Source organism: Aplidium turbinatum, chromosome 5, assembly GCF_918807975.1.
Source record: "Aplidium turbinatum chromosome 5, kaAplTurb1.1, whole genome shotgun sequence".
NCBI classification, from domain to species: Eukaryota; Metazoa; Chordata; class Ascidiacea; order Aplousobranchia; family Polyclinidae; genus Aplidium; species Aplidium turbinatum.
The window spans coordinates 6,607,363-6,631,774 of NC_137476.1; the positions used below are offsets into that span (position 1 = coordinate 6,607,363).

Consider the following 24,412-nt stretch of genomic DNA (forward strand, 5'->3'; position numbering starts at 1 on the left):
GTAATTCTAGATGAGGGCACACGGATGTGTGAAAAACGTGTGAGTTAATTTTTTGATTATGTTATATCTTTTGTAATAAAACATGTGGAGCCCGCTAAAGTTACTTTGTTTTGCTTGTCCAACAAAGCAAACTCTCCAGCAAAGCTTTAATAAAACAATAATAAAATGAAAACGTAAAATATGCTGCACAATTAATACATGATATAACTTATGTTATAAATAGAGCACACTAAAGTCCATGAAGTCAACACTCTTTCATGACATTATTATGAGTCTTTCGACATATTTTCGGTGGTTAATATTTGTTAGACAACACTCTATTGAATATATTTGACTGGTCTAAGTATTGACTACACTTGCCAAAATTTGAACCATAAAGTCAATTTACAATAGATCTAATTTCTTGTTATTTTATCTTGTTTGCTTATAAGTTATGAGCTGACATACGATGAATGTAATGCTGTAGTAGTTATCAATGCTTTCCAATTAAAATTTTATGCCTGCAATGCAACAATTATCGTCATGGTAATAACAATATGTGACTTTGCTGAAAATATACCACGTTGTGCATCTTGCAAAACTGACATCAAAATTTTTGTTGGTGGTTAGCCTAAGATGTGGTGACATAACAGATAGTCATGCAAAGGATCCGATACCTAACAAAAAGTGCAAAAGCCCAATTATATCTAAATTTTTTAAAAGATTTTTTGTGTAGCGTTTTAAATTTAATCTAAAAAGACATCAAATAGCCTAATGCTAATGTTGATAAATTGTGATGTCAAAATAAAGTCCTTTTTTGATAATATAAAAAATGCCCTTTGTTAACATAGTTCATCACCTGCCACTAATTCTTGGAATTCGTCTTTGATAGAAATATATTTGCTTTGAGAACTTGATTACATCGGAAGCTCCAATGCCAAATACAGTGCTGAACTTCTGGAAGGTCATCGTGGAATGTGATGTAAAGATAATTGTTATGCTCACCCCACTGAAGGAATGTGGCCAGGTATTCGAATAATTACATTTGGATTAATTGTTGAATTATAAATAAACAACAGGCAAGATTTACAATTGCTTGCTGAGTCTCAAACAGCTATCTCATTTAGGCCAATGTTGGCCGATGGGAAATTCTGTTCCCACTTGAGAGAAAGCTTCAATGCTTTTAAACACAAAACAAAGTGGGATCCCGAAAAGCAAACTCAGCCTTGAAATCTCGTCAACAACATTTGAAAGGCATGGAAATCTTTTTTCCAACTTTGGGAATCAACTTCTCCTATCAACCTGTGTCCCTCACACTAATTCATGTTATCCTACTATTAAATTTGCAAATATAAGCTTGAGTAAAAGTGTTCATAAAAACGAATCCTACAACATATATTAAGAAATAGGTTATAGTAGTTTCTGAGAACTTGTTTATAATTATAGGATAGCATAATTGTAATTATCACATAAACAGTAATACATCTAAACATTGATGTATTGATAGTCTACCTCATTTAATCGGAGGTTTTGCAGTGTGCGCTATTGGTAATCAGAAAAACAATGCAAAACTGATAAAGCTTTCTTTCTATTGACGAGATGGACATGAAAAGGCCTCGTAATAATTCGGTTTTGATTGTTTTCCTGTACATGTTTAGCCTACACCACGCTTGTGCTATGTTAATTCTACTCTTGTGAACATTTAAAGCAATTGCCTATGATGGTATGATAGGTATGAAAAAAGTAAGCTTTTTCATCGAACAAACAACTTTGCCATTGCTATAGGAAATGTTTTGCTGTTATTGGCCGACTGGAAACGTCGGTTCTCAACTATCATTTCGTCAGACTAATAAAATAATGGCGTAACTCATTTTTTCTTGTTTTGAGATAATCGAAAAAAACTGTCTACACGGTTGTTTTTATCATATTTATTGTACAGTTAAACGAAAATAGCATGTCGACACAAGTACAATGAGCATGTATACTTTGATTTGTTTCATTTTGCATCCCATAATGGGCTGGCATGACTTAGGCCATTTTCTGAATGCACTGACATGACTTAGGCCATTTGATATTTTGACTATCAATATGAGTTTTTTAACGGTGACATAATAATAGTGATAATACGACTAGAATTAACAAGAAAATCCCTAATAGCAACTCCAATCTAACGATAGAAGTTATATTTCATGTTAGACTGCATATTTCGCCCAAAAACAGTTTAGAGTTGGCAAGACAAGCTGAATAAATTATCAGTAATGAGGCAAATTATCAAAAAAGGAGTGGCACGATGTTGGCATAACATGTTTCATAGATTCGAGATCATTGTATTTCCTCAATTTGATTGGAAGATGGCTTGAAAAAATAGGAATCCATGTAGTGTCGTCTAAGTTTGTTTTTGACCGCTGTGGCAGATCCTCCCATTGTGCAGCCTCACATAATGGGACCTTGTACAATGCCTTTTCACTGCTTTCATGATTTCGGCCTCTAAGATCATGAACCGTGGGATCTCCAGCTTTCTTTCCAGGCCTAATACTCAACAAGCATCATCCATCGATTGTCATAAAATTACTGTGTTGCATCCTCTGTACATTGTTGGAATGCGGTCTGATCCTGGCATTCTGGATGATAATTTCGTAATCTCTCGTCGTAAAAATGTTGTTTACCAATTTTCGCTCGATAGTACTGTGCATGCTATCGCACTCCATTTGAGTGAGACCAGCCACGAGGTCCTTCTGAGTAATAGTGATGCCATGCTTCCATGCAAGGGTACATTAGGCACTAGAGACATTAGAGTTTCTATTTTGATATCCACACCCGTCACTCCAAATAACTATCTCCTCCAGACCGGGGCTTCCACAAATTACCCACCCGAAATGATTAAACTGCAAGAAAGCGAATACTTCACTGCGTAAATCACCTTCTGTTTTATTCCAAATAGAGCAACAAGCGTCTTTTGATTCAAGATTGAATAGTGTAAAATTGTGTACCTGCAGCTTGGTTTTATAGTACATACATACTGCTTGCGTTAGTTTTGGGACACAGAAGTACAGCCTGTAAATACATTGTCCATACGGATTTTACTGTGCTAGCGGACTCTTTGTCTTCGTCTTCTCATCTCAAGCTTCAATCTTCAACTTGATATAGTCATCGTATTTGTATTTGTTAACTATGACAAAACTACATCCAATTGCAGCAATAATAAAATCAAACGTTTTAAAACTGTTCGGCCACACTAAAAGATCACAATTCGGAATCAGCAAACTTTGCACAGAAGGCAAAGTAGAAGGAAAAAGAAAACGTGGCAGACAACCAAAACGATGGCAAGACAACATTCAATCATGGACCGGACTCCACTTGACGACACTGGGCGAGTTGGCTCAAAATCGCCACTCTTGGAAACAAATAAGCCATGTTGATGCGCAATCTGCCGCAGGCGGAGATAACGACTAATGATGATGATTGTTTCTTGGTAATAATACTGTATTTGAATGAAACACACACGTCGCACTGACCCTTACGTGGTATGAACAAAGCACCCGGCAGCCCGTCGCAACCAGTTCCCCTGAAGCTGCACGTTTCGATGTTATTGGGCCGCAGTGGACATGGAGCTGGCCAAGGGTGTGTGCGTGGCCCTCGCGTAGTTACGACCACCGTAAATTAACATACAAGCAAATGGCCTAAATTGTTTCAATTTGGACCTGGACCAAGCAAAGCCCAATGGCGATGATATCACGGGTAACGGGGACAGGCTTGGTAGAGTTGGAAGCCGCCAGCCTGGTTTCACATATTGGCGGCCGATATATGATGATCGTCTCCCAGTGCCTTTTGCCCACGTCTTTTCCATCACAGACTGGGCCTCCAAAGCCACATACGACATCACCATCTAAACTCAATTTGAAGATCAACCAATGCTCGGACACGAGCTGGAGCCGACGATGAAAACGTAGAAGTTCTCATTATGAAATACTTCCCTAAAAAAAGGCTGTGCTCAATGGTAGTATTTCTGATGATTCAGCAAGCTCTTTAGCTTGTGGATAAGAACTTCAGCTGCATGGAGATATGGGCCCAGGAATCGAACGAGCTGCCACATATCCCTCCCCAGTTTTCAGTTATACCAGCACTCTCCATCCCTCCTGGAGCAGACCTCTCAAGAAAGGCATGGGTCACATTGAACAGGATCAGATGTGACGTTGGCTGCACTGAAGCTAATCTGCTTAGGTGAGGGTTGCATAATACGCCGATATGTGTCTGCGGAGCGGCAGAACAAACAATGCAACACATACTCCACGAATGTCCCATCTTACGGCCCCCAAGTGAAATCATTGGTATTCGACAACTGGACGCAACTACCGCATCATGGCTGCACGATGAGGCATTGCCAATCTAAGCTACTACAAGTCAAACGAGAGAAGAAGAAGCAAGCTCTTTGTATTGCCGATGAAGTTGGGTTATGGTATAGTTCCAGGATACAAGAATTTCTTCTTTCTGTACATTGTGACCTTTCTACAGTAATGGGAATCTACAGTAGGCAAGTCATTGAGAAATTTCGCCAAAAAGTGATTTTCCTCTTTTCCCACTTTGGCACATTTAAGCTACCTACACATAAAAGTCAATTCAAACGTTTTAAAATCTATGTTTTTCTATGTTCTCCTTCTCCCATCTGTGAAACTCAAGAATGATGGCGAAGAACTCAGCAACGAGCTTATGAAGTCGCTAAGTGTGATATTAAGCTGAGAATTAATTAGGTACCGTATCCAACAATGACTTGCTACAAAAACCTGCCATGGGTGCGAGAAGACTCCGAGAAACGGCGCATTGAGAAGATCTGAACAGTATCACAGTGTGAGGTGATAAGTCGCACTACCAGAGTGCTAGGAAAATGAAGCTTCTCAAAGGAACAGAGAGAAAACAGATAGATTTAAGTAGGGTGGTTGCTTGAAAATAGCTAAGATTACGATACAAAGAATAGAAAAAACACAATTATTTTGTGTTAAATTAATCGTCTTGACTTGTGATAAAGTGGAAGCTCTATTTCTATACAATTTAGATCGTCGTCTTCTGACCATCTGCTCTGTTGGAGGAAAGCTTTACTTCCAGAAAACGATTAAAAAGATTGGTAAAATGGCCTAAGTCATGCGTTTGAGTTAGGCCATTTGACATTTTTACGAAAATACCGCTTTCCCGTTAACGTAGGTCTTAGAAAATTATGTGGCAGATGCGCTACATTTTAGGGACCTACAAAACACTAATATCTCAATTTCGTCAAAAAGTGAGTTACGCCATTATTTTATTAATCTGACGATTTGGAACCATCAACGTCAAGCTTGTAGACGAAGTTGAAGCTTGGAGTCACTTCAAAGTGCGACGGTTTGATGTTTCAAGAAAAAATCTTACGGCAAGTTTGTGTATTTTATTTAGTTCAAACTTTTAGCTTACAGCCTAAGCATCTGTGTTTTTAAGGTTTCGTCTCCTTTTTTCATGATATTATGATAGGCTTATAGATTTATCATCGACATAGTAAATTCCAAACCTAAAAACTTACTTTATGATTGCAAGCACATATAGCACAGGTTGACAAGAATTGAATCAAATATATAAAAAAGAAAATGTATCAAGCTCAATTTCTAAAATTTACTCGGTTTTTCGGTAATTTATCTACTTGCTGTGGTTGTGTAAATACAAATAAGCTACAGAATGAAAAGAATTAACTAATGGAATGAGGTATCCCACTGATTGCATTGATGCATTTCAGTTCAGATACCTTTTTTTTGACCTAATCGAAAAACAACAGATGTTCAGCAAAACAAAAATTTAGAAAAAGATAAAGAGCAACAAAGCACGAATTTTGTAACTTGGGTTATTTGAGACCGAAATAAAATAACACGTTAGCATTAACATATTTGTAACACCATTCATACTTTAATCACTTTCTACGATGCTCCAAATTGATTCAATGTTTGCAATATTGCAACCATAGCGTGGGTGTTGAGAGAGCTGAGTGTAAAAACTCGAAGATTTGAAAAAGGTTTATTGGTGAAGCTGAAAATCATTCCTTTTGTGGTACGAGAAATTCGAAGGCATCAGCGCGTCCCAGACAACCACTTTATTCGGTACACATCTTCATCAGATCGGGTACGAATCTGACCAGATCTGGTAAAGATATGTAGATAAAATAGTTGTATGGAGTGTTACCTAATGATTACACTGTAACAAAACTTGGACTAGGTCGTCTAAAGACAAACTAAAAGAAAATAATTGTTTACCTCAGCGTGCACATTTATGCCAAGACAAATGCCAAGAAAAAAAATCAAACTATTATTATTATGCTCTCTCGTTCAGTAAGTAGAAAAATACCGAAGGTTGAAACTATGATGTTGTTTATGACGTAGTTGACGTGATTTCGAAACAGAAATTGCAATGATACTCACAAAAAGAAAACTGTGCTACAAATGCGACAATTGTAAATGCGATGATTTCTGAAAATCAGACGTTTAATTAGGCATAATAAAAAGTGGTAGAATATTACATTATGTTGCAAAAATTTAAACTAAAGAGACAGATATAGCAATTTGTTAATTTCTCTGTTTAGTTTCAAGTGACACAAATTCATTATGAAAATTGGTCAAACTTTGGCGAACCACCTAGTGGTAAAGATATTCTTCACATCGTCAATGACGCAAAGAATCTTAGCAGCAATCTTCCTGAGGGTAACATGTTGGTCCACTGCAGGTGAGTCGTGTTTCATCGGCCATATAATATCTATAGATTTACATCATATGATATTTTCGTAAGTCTATACAATCACACAATCAAAGCTAGATTTTCAAAGTCACATACACTCCTTACCATTAATGGGAAATTCAGGGCTAATTGTAGTCCTCAGCCCAGGATGATTTTAGAGACTGGAACTTTTTAAGGTTCCGAAAGCTTGAACAATGTGTATTTTTTACAATAGCCCGTTTGTATCCATTATTCTTAGATGCAACCTCACTTTTTTGGAAAAAGATTCCTTTTTTCTTCTTAATTTTACTACTGTTTTTCTCTGCTTTGAAACAGTGATATAATTTTTGCTTTCACTAATAGGAGCCTTTTTTAGATGTCTTTGCGCCCCGGGTATATATTGTTACTGTTTCCACATTATTTTTTTGACATCCCAACATTAGCCACCGACTCAAATTATAGAATATACTGTCTCAACAAAGGCCGATCTAAATTTCTGGGAGCAGCCGAGAACAACATTTTTAACCTGAGTAAAACCTCATATGTCACTTTTGATGAATATGGTAAAGGAAAAGTTCCCGCATAAGCTGACTGTTATTTGAATACACTATGATAGAGGAAAAACACATACTTTGTGCTCACTTTGAATAATATTTGGGCAAGATATTTGTTTATAATAGGGAAGACACTTTCTTGAAACATTAGCAGCTCAACTAACAATGATACTTCAGTGCCCACTTCAGTCATTTCTCTCTGTCTTATCCAAAAGCTATAGCCTATTTAAATAACAATTAGCCTACTTATCCCTTACCAGATACGAACACTTTATGATCACCTAATTCCACACGATAAGTGGCATCTCTAAAAGAGTAGGTGAGCTGCATTTTTAACCATTATACACCATTGCAATATTTCCGTTCATGTCGACATTATTTTGCTTCAAATGTTTCAGCGATGGCTTGAAGCAAACTGGGGTGTTTTGTGCTTTGTTGAACCTCATCGAGAGATGGAATGTAGAACAGAAGGTCGACGTCTTTCGAGCAGTCAAGGACTTGAGAGACATGAGACCAGGACTTGTATCTTCTGTGGTGAGGAGCGATGTCGTCATAATTACAAATTGTTTGTGCATTGATGGTGTAAAGATTGAGTTTTTTATTGTGAGAGATTTTTTTCATATTACGGCATAGTCTGACACTGCCACAATAGCATAAAAGCTACAGTTAAATTGTAGAAACATTGTTGCATTTCTCAACATTTTTTAAGTTACATGGTTGAATTTATTTACTGCAAAGAGATGTATTTTGTCAAACTCCTGTTAACAAACTCCAATTATTTTCATCAATGTTAATGATTAATTTTTGTTTGCAGGATTTGTATAAGCTTTGTTACACCTCAATGAAAAATCACATTGCCAGCTTCGACCTCTATGATAACTTTCGATAAAAGATTCATGTTCACGATCAATTTCCCGGATGAAAGCTTTCTGCACATGAGTTTCAAGATTATCGTTGAAATATAATTTTACACGTATTGAACATATTGTCAAACTGCTTATGCCATGTGTAGCCTTTTATGGAATGAATTTAGTTTTGAAAACTGTTTATTTTGCTTGGTACTTTACTTAATTTGTAATATCCAGATAAACAGTTAAATTTACGTTTTATGCAGAATATTTATTGATTACAAATTGCACTTAATGCTTCAACTTGGTACCATGCCTTGAACATTGGTTAAACGTAAGTCACTCATGAAACCTTAATATAATGGTAACTCCTGTGCGTGTGTCCATTGCGTATGTCGCCTACTGATTTTATAATTTGGCCTACGCTCTACTTTAAAACAATGTCATGTTTGTATTGAATTGTCATAGTCTGTGTATTAATATCGCAATTTATACTTGCACGTTAATGTATAACGATTTGGCAGTGTTTCGAACTAGAAGGTATCAAACTTTGTTCATTTTTACAGCATTATGTCAAAGACATTTGGCAAACGATACCATACTCGCAAATGTGAGGACTTGAAGACGCCGTTGTAACATGTTCATTGCAATGCTGTTTGTTGTACAAACGACTGCGCTTGACACAGATGTACTTTTTCCAAGAACACTGGTCGACATGATTTTTATTTTTCGGATAAAAATATCAGTTTGGGATAAGTTTCTAGTGCTGATTACGAATATGAAGTCACTTTTTTCTATCATGTCAGGATTTTTTACAATTTGTGATTTAAAGTTTTCGCATTACAGCCTCCTTTAAGAAACATCTCCTATTATTATGTCATCGTTGTCATTGTCGCAGTTGAAACACATTGCTTTGATGTCATAATACGTTATTTGTAACAGCAATAAAAAGCATTGCTTTCAGTGACTGAACTAGATTTCTTAGGCTTATACTTGTAGTTACTATTGTCATAATCTCAATATTATGTCAGTGATAAAATCGTCATCTGACAACCAATTGACAGAATGTTCAGAATACGAGCATGATGATGATCAGTATCCGTAATGGTTTAGCCAAGCAGAGGTAAATGACCTTGTCAAAAAGCTGAATTTATCAAATAAAATAACTCTTATTCTTCGATTCAAATTGAAGCAAAATTTGTGCTCAAAATTGATACCACTTTTGCTTGGTATTAAACATCGTCGGCAGCCGTGGCCGACTTGGTATTAAACATAGGTCGGCAGCCGTGGCCGAGTGGTTAGCGCGTTGGGCTCGCAGTCGAGAGCCTGCATGTTCGACTACAGCCACCCGCACTTGCTGTTGTTTCTCTGGGCAAGAAACTTTACGATAATTGCCTCTACCTAGTGATCGATTTCGAGTAATGGGTAGTACCAAATTTAAGTCATAAGTAGAGTAGACAACCGGAAACAGACATTGCAGTCGGCTGCAGCGTGGGTCAGATGTACGTCGGAAGGCGTACACCGATGCATAGCGCTCAAGTCCGCTTTCCCGCAATGCAGGATAAAGATAAACAAACAACAACAATCGTGAAAGTTGGTTTATTTTCTTTTTCCTCGGAGCATTCTTTAAACTATTATGTGGACGTTAAGGGTCTTATAGAGTAGTTAGGATTAGTGCATCATCCAAGTGACTCTCTCCTCTTCAGTAATAAATCGAAATTAAGTGGAAACAAATTTGCTTCTATCTTTTTAGCTTAATCAGCTTACATGAAAGAGCCCTATGAAAATATGAGACTTTTGCTTTGAAAGGTACATTATAACACTCATGCATGGAAGATTTATGTTGATTTTAAAGTCTTATGTTACTGGATTAACAATCTGTATTTGAAAAGCATGCTTGTTTAATGTGCGAATGGGATAGCAGGAACAGAAGCAATCTTTGGATTAAACTTGAATGACGGTTAAGCTTTTCTACATCTAAGACATAAAAATATTTCGCAACCTGCTCTTGTTGACGGATCCATCAGTCCAATCATCCACCATTGGGCCTTCATATTAAACTGGGTCTTAAAAGTGCATTGGTTTGACCTCAAATCAAAAGACGTATTAATGACACTGAATTTATATTCACCATAAAGGATGTGGAAAGAAGAGCATTGTCTTGTAGAAGTCGTATCAAAGTTTCTTTGCAAAACCAAAGATCCTGACTATCACAACATTGTGGAAAATGTGTTCATTTCTTTTCAAAAACTGGGATGTTGCATGAGGTTGTAAGTTGATTTTGTACACGCACACTTGCACAGTAAAGCAGACGGTAAATGCCTTCACCAGAACATCAAAACTTAGGAAACATGATGCCAAGGGCAATGGAGTGGAGCCATGATGGCGGACCACCGTTGGTGCCTGAAACGCAAATGTACAAATAGTGATATTTGAAGAAAAGTCAAGTAAAGACAGTTTATGCATTTACTCAATAGGAAAAGCTATACAAAGCCATTTGAATGTCATTTTTTTTACTGTATAGGCTTAGTTAGTGCGCTTGAAAAAAATTTAATATTAATTTTACAAAAAATTGTTAGTGATGGATAAAATCTGATTGCGAATTTGGAATAAGCGTAGTTAAATTAGATAAACTCATCTACAAAAGTTCCAAAATGTCGACTGGTCTAATCTAATAACTGAAGCCTTGCAATGGCTCTTTAACCTTTGAATGCCTGCAGAATGTCTAAATAACGTGTATTTGAGGTTTAATTACTTGGGTGATCTTCAATAGCTTACTTCTTGAGCATCTGATACCATTTCGTTTTACACTTAAAATTTTAAAATCACTCCACTGCTAAGATAAGCTACCTATGGAAGTTTTTTTGAACAAATGCTTAGGCCTAAAGGTTGTATAGAGCCATACAGTAGGCTATGTTAAGAAGTCAAGCAACTTATTTAATGTGCGATCAAATAATTTCATTTTTAATTCCTTTAATCATTCTTATATATTACAAACATTACATTTTATGCAATCTATAGACCGACTAAAGAGTTTTATGAGGTGAAAATTTGTTGAAAGAAAGTGATGGTGACAGGCTAGAGCAGGGATTCTTAACCGGGGGTGCGAGAGCTGTTTCTAGTGGGTGCGGGAATCGTCAAGGTTAGTTATAAAGAATAGTTAGAGAATGCAGATATAGTCATTAACATTCATGCACTCAGATACACTATTTGTTTCAAATATTGCAGAACATCTGTATTTTTTTTTTTTTTTGTAAGCCTGGATACGACAAAAAAAATCTGTAATTAACTGTGAACTTATCATTATTAGCCGAATTTAAAAGTATACATTTAGTGATTTGTGTAGTTGGAAAGGTTGGCGACCGCTGCTCTAAACTACAATCTTCGTTATGATGTGCTGCCATATGCAAATTGATTTGAGTTCTCAAATAACATGCAACGCGGAAGGAAATTAAAGTTTATCGGGTTTCTTTGTTCACTTTGCTTGTTAGGGAAACAGTTGCGTAGTCTACGCTGTAATGCAGCGAGTAAGCTGTAGCAGCTCATGATCATGTATAAGCCGTGGGCTGAAACTCAGATGTGTTAAAACTCAGATTTGTTCAAGATACATCCAATGTTAAAGCAAGTGTTATTCAGGTTTTTATCAGCGAACAGATTACTGCTATAGCTACATATTGTACCTATGTTTAAAAACGCTTCAACAAAAATTAAGCAGTTTTTGTTTCGAGGAAATGGTGATTTTTTTTTACAAAAGAGCAATAAGTTGTCATATTTGAAGTTATAGCCTATAAGCCACCATGTGTTGCAAAATGCAATTTTTTAGTTCAAAACGCAAAAGGTGTCAATCTGAAAACATACATTGGGCTTCATCATCAGTCGTTATCTCCGCCTGCGGCAGATTGCGCATCAACATGGCTTATTTGTTTCCAAGAGTGGTGATTTTGAGCCAACTCGCCCAGTGTCGTCAAGTGGAGTCCGGTCCATGATTGAATGTTGTCTTGCCATCGTTTTGGTTGTCTGCCACGTTTTCTTTTTCCTTCTACTTTGCTTTCTGTGCAAACTTTGCTGATTCCGAATTGTGATCTTTTAGTGTGGCCGAACAGTTTTAAAACTTTTGATTTTATTATTGCTGCAATTGGATGTAGTTTTGTCATAGTTAGAAGATCTTCTATTTTTGTGTGATCAAGTAGCCTTTTGTTGGTCATGCTTCTCATGATGTGATTTTGGAAGGTAGTGAGTTTTTTCATTGTTGATGATGTCCAATTTACGCATTCTAGACCGTACAGCACGACTGGTAAAACGTAGGTGTTGAAAATTTTTGCTTTCAGTTTGATTGGGAGTCTGTTGGATGTTAGAATCTTTTTGTTCTTTTCAAATGCTGCCCAGCCTAAGCCAATTCGGTGTTGCACTGCAGTCTTTCCATCGTTGGTTGCATTGGGCTTAACTATACCTAAAAGTATGTTAATCATGCGTTGTGCAATCTGCATTCGCCGTTACAATTGTTTATGAGGTCATCGTAGTAGTTTTTTTGCGCATTTATCGAGCGATTTATGCTAAACGTGTTATCCAGTTGCTTTATAAGCCAACTGTTAAAATTTGCCAGTCAGGGCGTTTCCTGAAATGAACTACAGTAAAACGTAAATATTCCGTAGCTTATTATATTTACTGTAAAACCTAGTATGTCATACAGATAATTTTCTTTTTTATATTCAATTATGCATTCCAATCCTTGCTTCAATGCTGACCTTCGATCCAAACTGAATAAAACCGTGCATTGTTAAAACATGTAGCCTAGAACATCATTGCGCTAAATCAACTACAAACGTGTTATCATAAGGAAATACAATGTTGATAGCAATAACATGTAATGTTATGCTTAGCCGTATTTGTAACAATCCGAGCTTTGTTGATCCTAAATTACACTGGTGTTAAAATATGCAACCTACTTGGAAAAAGTTTTGAAGTTCTGCCTTTCGTTTTCTGTTATCAAATAAATCATTTGCACATCGTTTAAACTTGATTTCAAATTTTTTGAATAACGTATTCTCCACAGCAGTGGAAGAAAAATTGCAGAAACTTTAAACTGCTGACTTGGAAATGCGTCACTCTGCGCTTTTGATCATTTTCGGTTTTCATTTATCGTCATCACAGCCTTGGAACAAACAGTATTATCACGTAGGCTACAAAATATACGTGATAGTACCAATGATGACGACAAATCTATTCAATGCAATTCTATTTGAATACTATTAGAAACAATACAATACGACAGTTCTACGCTTAGAAAGGAATAGGTTGCTTCGACGCAGAAATATGAAAAAGGCATATTTGTTTTCAGAAAAATCTGTTTGTAGATTTTATTTTAACATTGGCCAATTGCAAAATCATAAAAATTGAGACGAATAATTGTGCAAAGAGGTGAAGAAATCCAATAGAAATTGTGTTTTTGCAGCAGCTATGCAATGGCTTATTGTATGATTTATACAATATCGTGACATATTTTCCCATGGCTAAGGCTATGAGTCTCCCACAAGTCAGCAATTGTGAGCTGGTTTGAGCAGTTGAGTAAGGGGCAACTGAGCTAGCAACATTTTAGCAAGTGGCTGAAGTTGGCAAATGATGAAGCTGAGCAAGTAACAACTGAGGAAGCCGAAGCTTGGCATGCAACAAGTCAGCAAAATGAGTTCAACAAGCAATGACCAAGCAGGTCCGAATTTAACAAGTAAATCTCATTTGCTGACTTGGCAGTAGCTGAAATGTGATTGCTGAGTTGAAGAACTTGCTGAACTGTCGCGTGCCGAGTGGTCTGACGATCATAGGCTATGGGCACATTTCGCTGTCTATCATTGGTCTACGTTTGTGTCTACAGTAAGATTGAGAAGGGATGCCACAAATACACTTTAATGTAGCCTTGTATGCAATGGAAAAAATGAATTTTAACTCTCTCCCTTATGCATTGATTAGATGACATATTAAACACCTCGTGGACTATAAAGCACCCTGTAAAGAAAATGAGAATTACACAAGCGAGTTTGTCACACAGTAATAGCACTTTGCGATTAAAAAAAAAGTTGCATAGTAGCTGTACAATAAGCTAGCCGACTGATTTCCGGCTGTGAACTGCAACAAAATAAGGTCACATCTCCCGTATATGGAAAAGTAAAATTGCCTCCAAAATTTACTTCCTTGTAAATAGCAAAATTACTGCATTCACCAAAAAACAAAGTGTCCGTTGTAGCCTACCCTACCAACCACACAAATGCAAGCAGTAAGCCTATAACAAGCACTATTTTGTTTTACACCAGTTTTTTGTAAGTGTTTAATATTAGGTTAGTTTTCTGTTTCTCTTGTTGCAGTTGTTTTGTATTTTTGAAGGCGTTTAGGTAATAAAATTTAAAACTTACTTTATGAAGATAAAATGTCGTTGAAACTATTGGAATTATTAGCTTTGCAATTTAGTTGCTTTTAAAATTATTATCAACGTTTTTCAAGTCTCATATGGAAGATCTCGGCCGCAATATCCAACAAAGCATCATAAATGTCACGGCAGCCAGTTGTAGAAAAATTCTTGTTACAATCGATGCCATGAAAGATAAAGTTGACGGGTAGTCTGGATGGCTGGCATGTAGGCTACATCCTTATGGTTTGATAATCGAAATTGTTCTAGTGAGTAGTAATCAGCCTTATGCTGATTGTGAGGGCTTTCCATAAACAAACAATCTCAGAAATCATTTGATTGATGCTGTAGTGGCAAGTTCATAAATATCACTCGTGGATAACATCACTACATATACGTAAACAAAATTAAGTTTATTTACAAAAAAAAATATACATATTTCTTTTAAAATATATACGATACAACTTCGGCAAACCAGACAACGAGTTTCGAAATATGCAAATATATATCTCCATGACCACATAGAGTTGCACCCTGATTTGCCACGGTTTGCAGATTTTGATCACCGCTACTGCTACTGTCTGACTGAAATTTTCTAAGTTTTTTTTTTTTACTTTTTGCTGACTTGTAATGATGTAAAGATTTTTTGTTGCCTAGAAAAGGCAGCAGAAAATGACAAAAGTAACTCGAAAAACGCTTAATTAGACTGTTAAATGAGGATTACCAGTCCAAATAAAATTTTCAAAATCACATTGTCTTTGTTTTTCAACGTCTGATGATGTTAAAACTCATTGTGTCACCTGGGGAAGAGAGTAAAGAAGACGTTAATATAAAAAATAATAAACAATTATATAGGCTAATATAGTTTGTTTATTAGTTTACAAATCAAATTTTTGAAATCAAATTGTCTTTGTTTGTTAACATCTGATGAAGTTAAAACCTATCGTGTTACCTGGGAAAAGTAGTAAATAAGGCGTTATAGAATAATTTTTACAAAATTTTATCCAGACAGTAACCAAAAGTTGGCAAAATCTTGAGAATTCTGTAGAATGTGACAAACCAGGCCGTATCTCCAGATAGCCATGATACCACCTATCAGAAACTTATCCTAGCAGTTTTGTTGACTGAATATTGTTGCAAAAAAGTGAAGTTTCAAAACACACGACGTCAGCATATACGTCATCAGCGATTTATTGCCTCTGAGCATATTGTCTGCCAGCGCATTTCTTTGTGGTATTCTCTTGCTTCTAGAAACTGCATGTGTAGAATAACGAAATACGATACGTAGAATAATGGGTAAGGACAAGAATTTCCTAAAGTAAGAAACTTTTAGAAACTTGCATCCGGAGATTGTTTTCCTTACCAATTATTCAACGCATCGCATTACTTTTATAGAATCAGCTGCTCCCTGTGCTGTTGACAGAAGCAAGAGCTTTCTCATAACTTTGCTGTTGCTTTTTTTGTTTTTTGAAGCAACAATGCAAAACTTTTGTTTTTTCACCAACTTATCCCAAAAAGATCGCAAGAGTAGTACATACCCGATTTGCAAGTTTTGCCAAAAAGTGAATGGGAACATTTTAATTAAACAGAATTCCATAGAATATTTATTTTGTATTCAATTTTATTAAAAAGGAGTCATATGTAAACCCTTTACGCGCCCAGTTCAAGATCGAGCGACTCTGGTTCGACTCGTATGGTGTACGGTTGAGCAACGCATTTCAGGACTGCTCTCCATTCAGAGGCACCTAGTGAACGCAACAATTCCCCGGCAACAATGCTTCAACAATCGGAAAACTTCACTCTGCCAATCTCGGTAATTGGCCTTGCATCAAGAGCCACAAATATGCGAAACTACCAGGAACAACCTATCAAGGATTTGTCAGTCCAAGATTCAAAACCAAATCAACCAACCTTTGGGATGTAAAGGGTTCATCCTCAGCCAGATCACGTCCTCCCATTTACTTTTGAAGCAAGAGGCGAGAGAGTTGAATTGAAGCCATGCGCTTAATGCGAATTTCATCACAATTCTTGTTTTACGTCGCTTATTCAGATTCGTTGCAATTTCCAAACAGGAAGAGCGAACATCCTCATCCGCATCAAAGCGAAAGTAGCCTACACGTTTGCACACGTTGATCGTTAAACAGTGGCAACAACTCATCACTATTTATGGCAGCAGAGAGACAGCGTCGTAAATGTTCGCCATCGCCAGGCGGCAACATCAGTAGGACACTACAAACTTATCCAAACAGGGACCCACAGTAAATTTTAAATCAGCATTGAGAACGAAATATAAAACAATAGATAACAAACATTAATTTTTTGTTTACATGCGATCACTTGCAAGTGCAAGTTGCACTTATTTTTTAATTTTCACTGACTAACTTGTCTTGTTGATTATTTATAAGCACTTAGGCCTTCTTGTATAATTATCTTATTATCTTCTTATTCATGGTTGCAACTGTGGTTGTGTTTTGGGAAAGTTTTATGAGTTAATGCGAGTTCAGAGTTCATCGAAAAAGAAATCAAGAAACCTGCAAGCAACATGGCAAATCGTTTGGCTTATTTACTGGTGGTATTCTTTGCGTCTTTTTATGAATTTGCTCAAAGCACCGGTAAGTAGTCTGTTGTAAACTTGTGTCTATAAGCTTTAAGATAGTTTCTTTGGTTGCTTTCATTGTAAAATTTTACTCTAACTTGTGGACACAGACGCGTAATGATGTGTTTAGTAGATTGATGTGCTGCTCTAAGTGGCGATTTTGTTTTCCCTACATTTGTAAGGTCCCCTCACACCACTATCTGTCTTATATGTTGCCCAGACTCTCATGCCGTGGCTTTGATCCTTTGGTCATATCACATTACTTTGCCCAGTGGTGTACGCAGAGGAGGCCATTGGGCCTTGGCTTCCCTCCTCCCATTCACAAATGCTGATTTTTTTAGCGTTGTTGTGATTGTGTAGTGCAAACATGTTATTGTTCAAAAGTGGTCTAGGGTGACAGGACGGTATAACTGCTCCTCGTACCTCTCAGGGTGGGCACGGCTGTTTAGGCGCCCACTCATTTCAATTTGTTTAATGTTTTTTGGCGATTTGAAAGGAAAATTTTGTAAATATTGCTGCATAATCTCGATATTCAATGGCATAAATCAATGGTTCCTAAAGTGGGCACCAGCGCCTCCCTAGGGGCGTTTGCAAATACGAAAGAGACGCTGTCTATAAACTGGGTGATTGGAGCCACTAATAGTAAATCGGAGCAGTTACACATACGAACAACATGCCCAGTCATAAAGAGTAGAATTGACCTAAATTTTTATCTGCTTCCAAGATTTTCTGTTTTAGTACCAAATAGTTCAAAAATAAACCAGATTTCATCAGATTTTTGTCTGGTTCCAAGTTTTTCCCTTCGATAATATCATTTCAAACTACACAAATACATAAGAGTTCGATTTCAAGATATGATCCAGTTAGAAATCCCTGGCTGGATAATCGACCCCGGCCGGAGGGGCCCACTGATTTTAGTTTGTTTAATTCTGTTCGCTGTTTAAAAGAGAAAACAGCTGCTACAAAAGCTCGCTAATGGATAGCTTAAATCATGCAAGATTGTATTTATTGCTTTCCACACCTTCGGCTAGAGCCCCACCTCCGTCTAGGGGCCCACGTATACTTAGTTTGTGCAGTATTTTTCGGATTGAAATTGTAAACATTTAAATTTTTTTTAAAGTTTAAACATATTGATACTAAAAGAAAGCATTATTGCTCCAAAATTGCTAAAAAAGTGACCAAAACAAGATTATATTTGAAAAATTTTCCGGAGAGAAAGCGCCCGGCCCCCATACCCTTATAGTACTTGCTTGGCTTTTTCGGACATTACGTTTTGCATTGTTCACTTGTTTTTAAATTTTGCTTTGTTAAAACTTTGGTTTTTTTCCAGATCCTTCATTGTCGGCATTTTTACTTTTTATTCTGAAAAATATTAGAGTATGGTTGTTTAGTTTACTGCTAGCTGAAATTATGCATGTAAATTTTTTTCTTTACACCGAAAGAATTTGCGGCCATAACGTATGCAACCATAACGTAAGCGTATATAACCAAACGCTTTCTTGTCCTATTTTCAAGAGTCATCACTAAACATAGGGGCCCACTAGTAGATTTCGGGGGGAGCGCAAGATGGTCCTCACACGGCCCTGAATCGACCCATTCTGCGATATTTCCGTACATGGAATTCTTGAAAAAGAACTGATAACTTTGCAAAGAGATTTTGAACTCGAACCGAAGTTCTATATTATATAAATCGTTCTGGTTGCAGAACAAAATCAAAGAAAAATACCTTCACGTGTGGAATAGAATCAAACTTTTTATCATTGTTTTTACCAGCTCATACTTGGTAGAGCGTACTTTCAGTGTCGTAACCTCGCTTTTAAATAAAAAAAAGAAACGGTCTTGACATAGTTAGACGCGGAGACTTAAGATTGTTCCTATCCAAATTGAAACTCGATATCAAAAAGTTGATGGCATTCCACCAGCCTTATCCGTCTCATTACAATCGGACTGTTGTGATGAATGGAAAATAACGTTGCTTTTGCTTTATTTTTGTCGAAGGGGCTTTTGATACTCTATTCATTAAAAAAAGTTTGGAAAATACTGGCTTAAATCAAGCAATGCATTATGATCATATTCATGTTTATTTTCATTGTTCATTAAGCAGATGAGTTTAAGCAATGTCATCCTGTTCGTCGTTACTATGTCTGTCTTTATATGGATCTTCAATATTGCATTTTTCTAACACATAACCGGAACCATAATTGTTTGAAAATATATTTCATATTTAGCCTACTATTGATAGCAAGAACAGTACTTTTGCTATTTTAATTTTGTTTGGTTTTGCAAGAATTAACTTTAGGAAAATAATAATCTGAATGTACTAACCATAACTTGTTTTGATGTTGGTTGGCTACTCAGATGATTGTTATTGCGGAAAAAAAGATGACATTTCTACGTCTCCTTGCAACTTTCCCTTCAATTTCAAAAATAAAAATTACAAAAATTGCACAACTGCGGGTGATGCCGCTGCTCCGTGGTGTTCCTTTCGCGCAAAACATGAGACTGGTCAATGGGGTAATTGCGCAAAGTGTGCAGGTAAATATATTTAACAACACCAAAATTGTGTCACTCGTCGCACATTGAAAAGTCTTGGAGAGACTTCGAGTGGATGTTTACCGTGTTGTATAAAGGTAGAAGCAATTGATTACTTCCTTGCCTTCTCATCCACTAGATCGAAATCTTCTATCATCATGCATGAAAATGGAAGATCATGAACTTTAACGTTGACGAAACGCAATGATTTTAGTTCAGGAAATATTATCTGGAATTACAGCCTGTATAAGTTGTTGGCAGTATTTAGTGCCATAAACCAAACACACCAGAAATATTTTTGACTATTGAACAATAAAAGGAAAAAATCCACGAGTTTATTGATAAGAACTTAAGATTTCAATCAGTTTTTGTGGCAAAAAAATAAAACATAATTTTGAAATTCCAAACTTTATGTAAATCACTTTTATTGTAGGCGTAAAACAAACGTGTTCAGACGACAATCCATGTCTACACCAAGGAACTTGTATGGAGTACAAAAATTGTATTGTAAAGAACCCCACGTGCACTTGTCTGAACCGTTATACTGGGATCCATTGTGAAACATGTGAGTGATCAATTGTATGAGACTGGTGTACATGACATTATTGTTTAGTTTTTCATCAATGTTTTACTTCTGTTTAGATGAGTGTTTGACATCAATGATTTCAATCTCATTTGAATATGTTGATTTCAAAATGCCTTTTAATTTGCATATTGTATTAGAAAATTAGATGGTACTGTTACAGTCAAAGACAAAATTTGTAGCTTAGCGTTTCACATAGTATAGCTTATAGTAGAAATACAGTACAATTAAAAACAAATTAACCTCAATACAACTGATTTATCTATTTGTGATCTATGATTGCCATTTTGAACTTCGGTTAAAGTAACTTCTAAGATGCCAGCTGCCGAAAGATAAAATGATTTTATCCTAAAAACTCGAACAAACTAAGTATTTCAGTAAATTGCTATCAATTAATAGTTGAGATCAATCATGCCAAAAACGGCTCGTCCATAAGGACTGCAGAGGATGCAGTCCCCTCTCTCCTTAATTGTTTTTGTAGAAGAAAACATTTAAAGTTTTATTCTACTTAAAACAATTAGTTGTCTTGCTCTTAATATGTTTTCTTTTTTTACCATTCGAAAATGCGTTGTTCCCATGATAACGTGGTCTACATTGCATCGCAGCCCCTCAGAATGAGGTTTGTTTAATTATTTTATGTGACATTACTTGAATAAAGCAAGACATTGTCTAGCAATGGAATGAAATTTTATAGTGGTGGGCTGCAAGTCCAACAGCCCCACCTGTAAATCGTAATGAAAAAAACAATTGCGTTGTTTCTGATTGAACAATAGAGAAATTACTAAGAGACTGAAGCGAATGCTGAATCTTATAAAAAGCGAATGTTTTCTGAAAGTTGGTTGATCAATCAAAAGCCTCATGTAATGAAACGCAATGATGGCATCTCTTTTTCTGCTGTCTACAAAAAACTATTGTAAGTGCTTATTTAACGTTCTTTAAATTGGTTTCATGCTGATTGTAAACTGTGCAGTAGTGCTTACACAAGTCGATTCATCTTGACTCATACCGTTCATTCTCTTCTCTGCCGTTATTTAAGTTTCTTGTTGATCGTTACCATTTATACCCCCTTTTTTCTAGGTCAAAATTTGCGCGCGATATTTTTTTGTCTAGAAGTTGAATTTTCATTTTGCATGTTTAATTGATTTCAGCAATATGTCCTGTGCTTTGCCATGCTAGACAGGTAGTCAATACCTGGTCAAGCTCCCTGAAGAAGTCAGTCGTGTCTGATTGACGAAACGTCTGAATAAAAGCAGATTGTCATTTTATACATCTTGTCATAGTTTAGCTTGATTTGCACCAGCAGAACGCATCATGTTATTTAAGTTCTTGTATATCTTCAAAACTCTACTAAGATCATCATCGGCCAATAAATATGTAGAAGCAAGACTACAGCCCGTCCATTAACCTACAAAAGATCGCGATCCGCCATTGAATTGTGTGATAAATTAGCTTCATCTTTGTAGCTAGAAGATTTCATTGCTTTGAACTAATTGATAGTATGTTTCCAATAAGGAGCTGATGTAGCATCGTCATAATCACACAGGCCTATCAGTTAGGAATACTGTTAAAATTATTTCAAAAGCAAACGTCATTAACCTGTTAAAGGGCGTATTACAACTATACTCGTTCGAGCCAGTTGCCTTCACTGTGAACAACACAATTAAAGTAGTTTTCATTACTGTGGCCTTTCATGGAGCATTAACTTTCGCCTCACCTTCTTCGGCTTTGTCCAGAAGGCAATATTATCACGTGTGAAGAAACCGAGGGACATTGTGTCCGATGACAATTGCAGTCTGACAGACATAAGCAGTAATAATGCGATTACATAAGAAAACAATAGCCCAGCAGTGACTTCTCCGGAATAGTCAAGACGACAAAATGAAGCAAGGATGACAAATCAAAAGTTAATTGCACTTAGGTCAGGGGACTTTCCAATACTCTAGAACAGTGGTTCTCATCTGAGGTGTCGCGGAATGAAATGAATGAAATTGAATGAAATTTTCATGCACGATTGTTTTTGTTGCATTATTGAGGGCAAACTTCGTCATACTGTGTATGATGCTTCATATTCGCAAATTCTTCTTAGCGTGGCACCCTTTTATTGCCGTGATTTTATGATATCACATTTGATGTTTGTACTAGTTATGCTGATTGCCGGTTGTAATGCAGGAACTGAATAAATGACAAATGCTGTAGCTACATGGAAAGGTTTTTACTCATTTTTTCTGCTCAGGGAAAAGCCTTATATCAAGTTTCACACTGACTTTGAAACAAATAAGCTTTAGTTTTGTTTGAAAGTGCTGCTTCAAAGTGGCATTCAATTTCCAAGTCAAATCGTTGAGTTACTGTTATTATTACTGAATTAATTACCTTTTTCAAGGACACAACAAGGGAACTTTTCGATTTTCCTCCAAACCGCATTACAGCTGAAAGTCAAACAGAATAGCTATTAGCTATGAATACCATTTTTAAAGTCTTTGTTATGAAATGATTAGGGCTTGTTACAACAACTTGCTGCATTTTAGTGAGAGATCGTTGGTCTGCCACAAGATGCCACAAATCTTTCTCTCTTCTGCATGGTGCCGTATGCGCAAAAAGGGTTAAGAACATTGCTCTAGAAAGTAATAAGGGGACTAAAAAAACTGCAAGTCGCCAAATTAAAACCACACAATAACGCAAATTGTGAAAAATAAATTTTACAATTAACGAACCAACGATGCAAAACAATCGCCAAACTGAGAATGCAATAAATTTGTGATTAACATCAAACGACCAAGCGATATCTGATGCAAGCTGGTGACTTATAATAATTTAAAGATTCGTTTGGATAAATGCATTCATGCTATAAAAAAAAAAGAAAGAAACTCATTTATTTGTTGCCCCCGTGGCGTTGATTCAGCACCACTCACTTTAAATTTGCTGGCACTCCTTATCCACTGACTCTATTATAAATTCAGCATCTTTTTATTTTTCCTAAATATTATCGAATTTTGATAACGATAAAAAGTACACAGTAAAAACAACATTAAAGAAACAATAGTCTCGTTAATATCAATTTAACATTTATTTTACGTAAGACAAAACAAATTCAATTACAATCGTCATTTTCAGGTGATGTTGAACCGTGTTCATCCGATCCATGTCAATATGGTGGAACTTGTACGGCGTTGGAAGATTGTGTCGACAACTATACATGTGATTGTCCGGATGGTTACAGTGGAAACAATTGTGAAACATGTAAGTCAGTGGATTCCACCGGTTCGCGAAAACCATTTCAAAAGAATACTGAAGTTTGCCGAATCGGTTCCTTGCCTACATTCTCGAGTGGGCATAAGATAATCAACGTAGGCAGGATTGCCAGATGTCACTAATTTAAGCAAAAAAGGTTTTTATGAATACAGCAAGGTTAAAAATATTTTACAAATACCAGTAGGCGAACCAATTGCTAACTAGATTGAATCCCACCACGGATGTAAGTAATAGCAATCATGTTTTTTGCGCCCATTGCAACGTCATAAAGTACACTGCAATATAACCGTCAACAGGAAGCAACGAAGTGACATACTAGTCTTTGAGTCATCTGCTCCCTTTATTTTGGCATGTTATTAAGTGTCTTCGAAAAGATACAGTCGCGTGTTCAGGAGCGGTGTCGAACCCACGTCCTTTCTAACGTCGAGCAAACGTTCTCACCATTCGGACACAACTGACAAGTGATAAACTAAACAGCACTGATCTGCATGAAAACATTCTCATCTTTGTCACCAAGGTTTACTGGCTCTTTGTATGTACGTTGATTTAAAAAATTTATACTTTTTCACATCCCATGGAATAACAGATTGAAAAGAGATAGCCTATTTCTCATTTTGTATCATTAGAAGGGCCCGCAAAAGTCAATAAAGTTAAAATTTTTGAAGGACTTCGTCTATCCACGAATAAAGTTGAATAAAGTTGTTTTCAGCACTTAGGGGACTGTTTCTAAGAAGTTTATAGGTCAAAATATATTAAATTGACAATAAAGTCAAAATTTGTGAAATTATGGCTTTTGACAAACTTTGTTGTGTTTCTTGAGAGTAATTTTTGTCAAAATCCTCGTGGAAGCATTGTACATCAGGAACTGCGACGCATTTAAACCATATTAACCCATAAAAGCATGAAATATGTCATAATGCCCACGGATCAGCAGTAACTCTTATCGCAAAT

General features: G+C 36.4%; 2 protein-coding genes across 2 annotated transcripts in view; both read left to right on the forward strand.

Moving 5' to 3' along the window:
• Nucleotides 1-5,249: 5,249 nt before the first annotated feature.
• LOC145770013 (receptor-type tyrosine-protein phosphatase epsilon-like) lies at nt 5,250-8,251 on the forward strand. The gene is made up of 4 exons (XM_082581592.1): nt 5,250-5,377; nt 6,572-6,711; nt 7,655-7,790; nt 8,071-8,251. The coding sequence occupies exons 2-4, from the start codon at nt 6,695-6,697 to the stop codon at nt 8,143-8,145; spliced, it is 228 nt and encodes a 75-aa protein (XP_082437718.1). The 5' UTR covers nt 5,250-5,377; nt 6,572-6,694; the 3' UTR covers nt 8,146-8,251.
• An 8,792-nt stretch (nt 8,252-17,043) lies between these two features.
• Nucleotides 17,044-24,412, forward strand: part of LOC145770887 (uncharacterized) — a 60,411-nt gene continuing 53,042 nt past the window's right edge. The window contains exons 1-4 of the mRNA XM_082582630.1: nt 17,044-17,113; nt 19,456-19,632; nt 20,063-20,194; nt 23,324-23,449. Coding sequence (XP_082438756.1) covers nt 17,044-17,113; nt 19,456-19,632; nt 20,063-20,194; nt 23,324-23,449 — 505 coding nt within the window. The remainder of the gene's footprint in view (nt 17,114-19,455; nt 19,633-20,062; nt 20,195-23,323; nt 23,450-24,412) is intronic.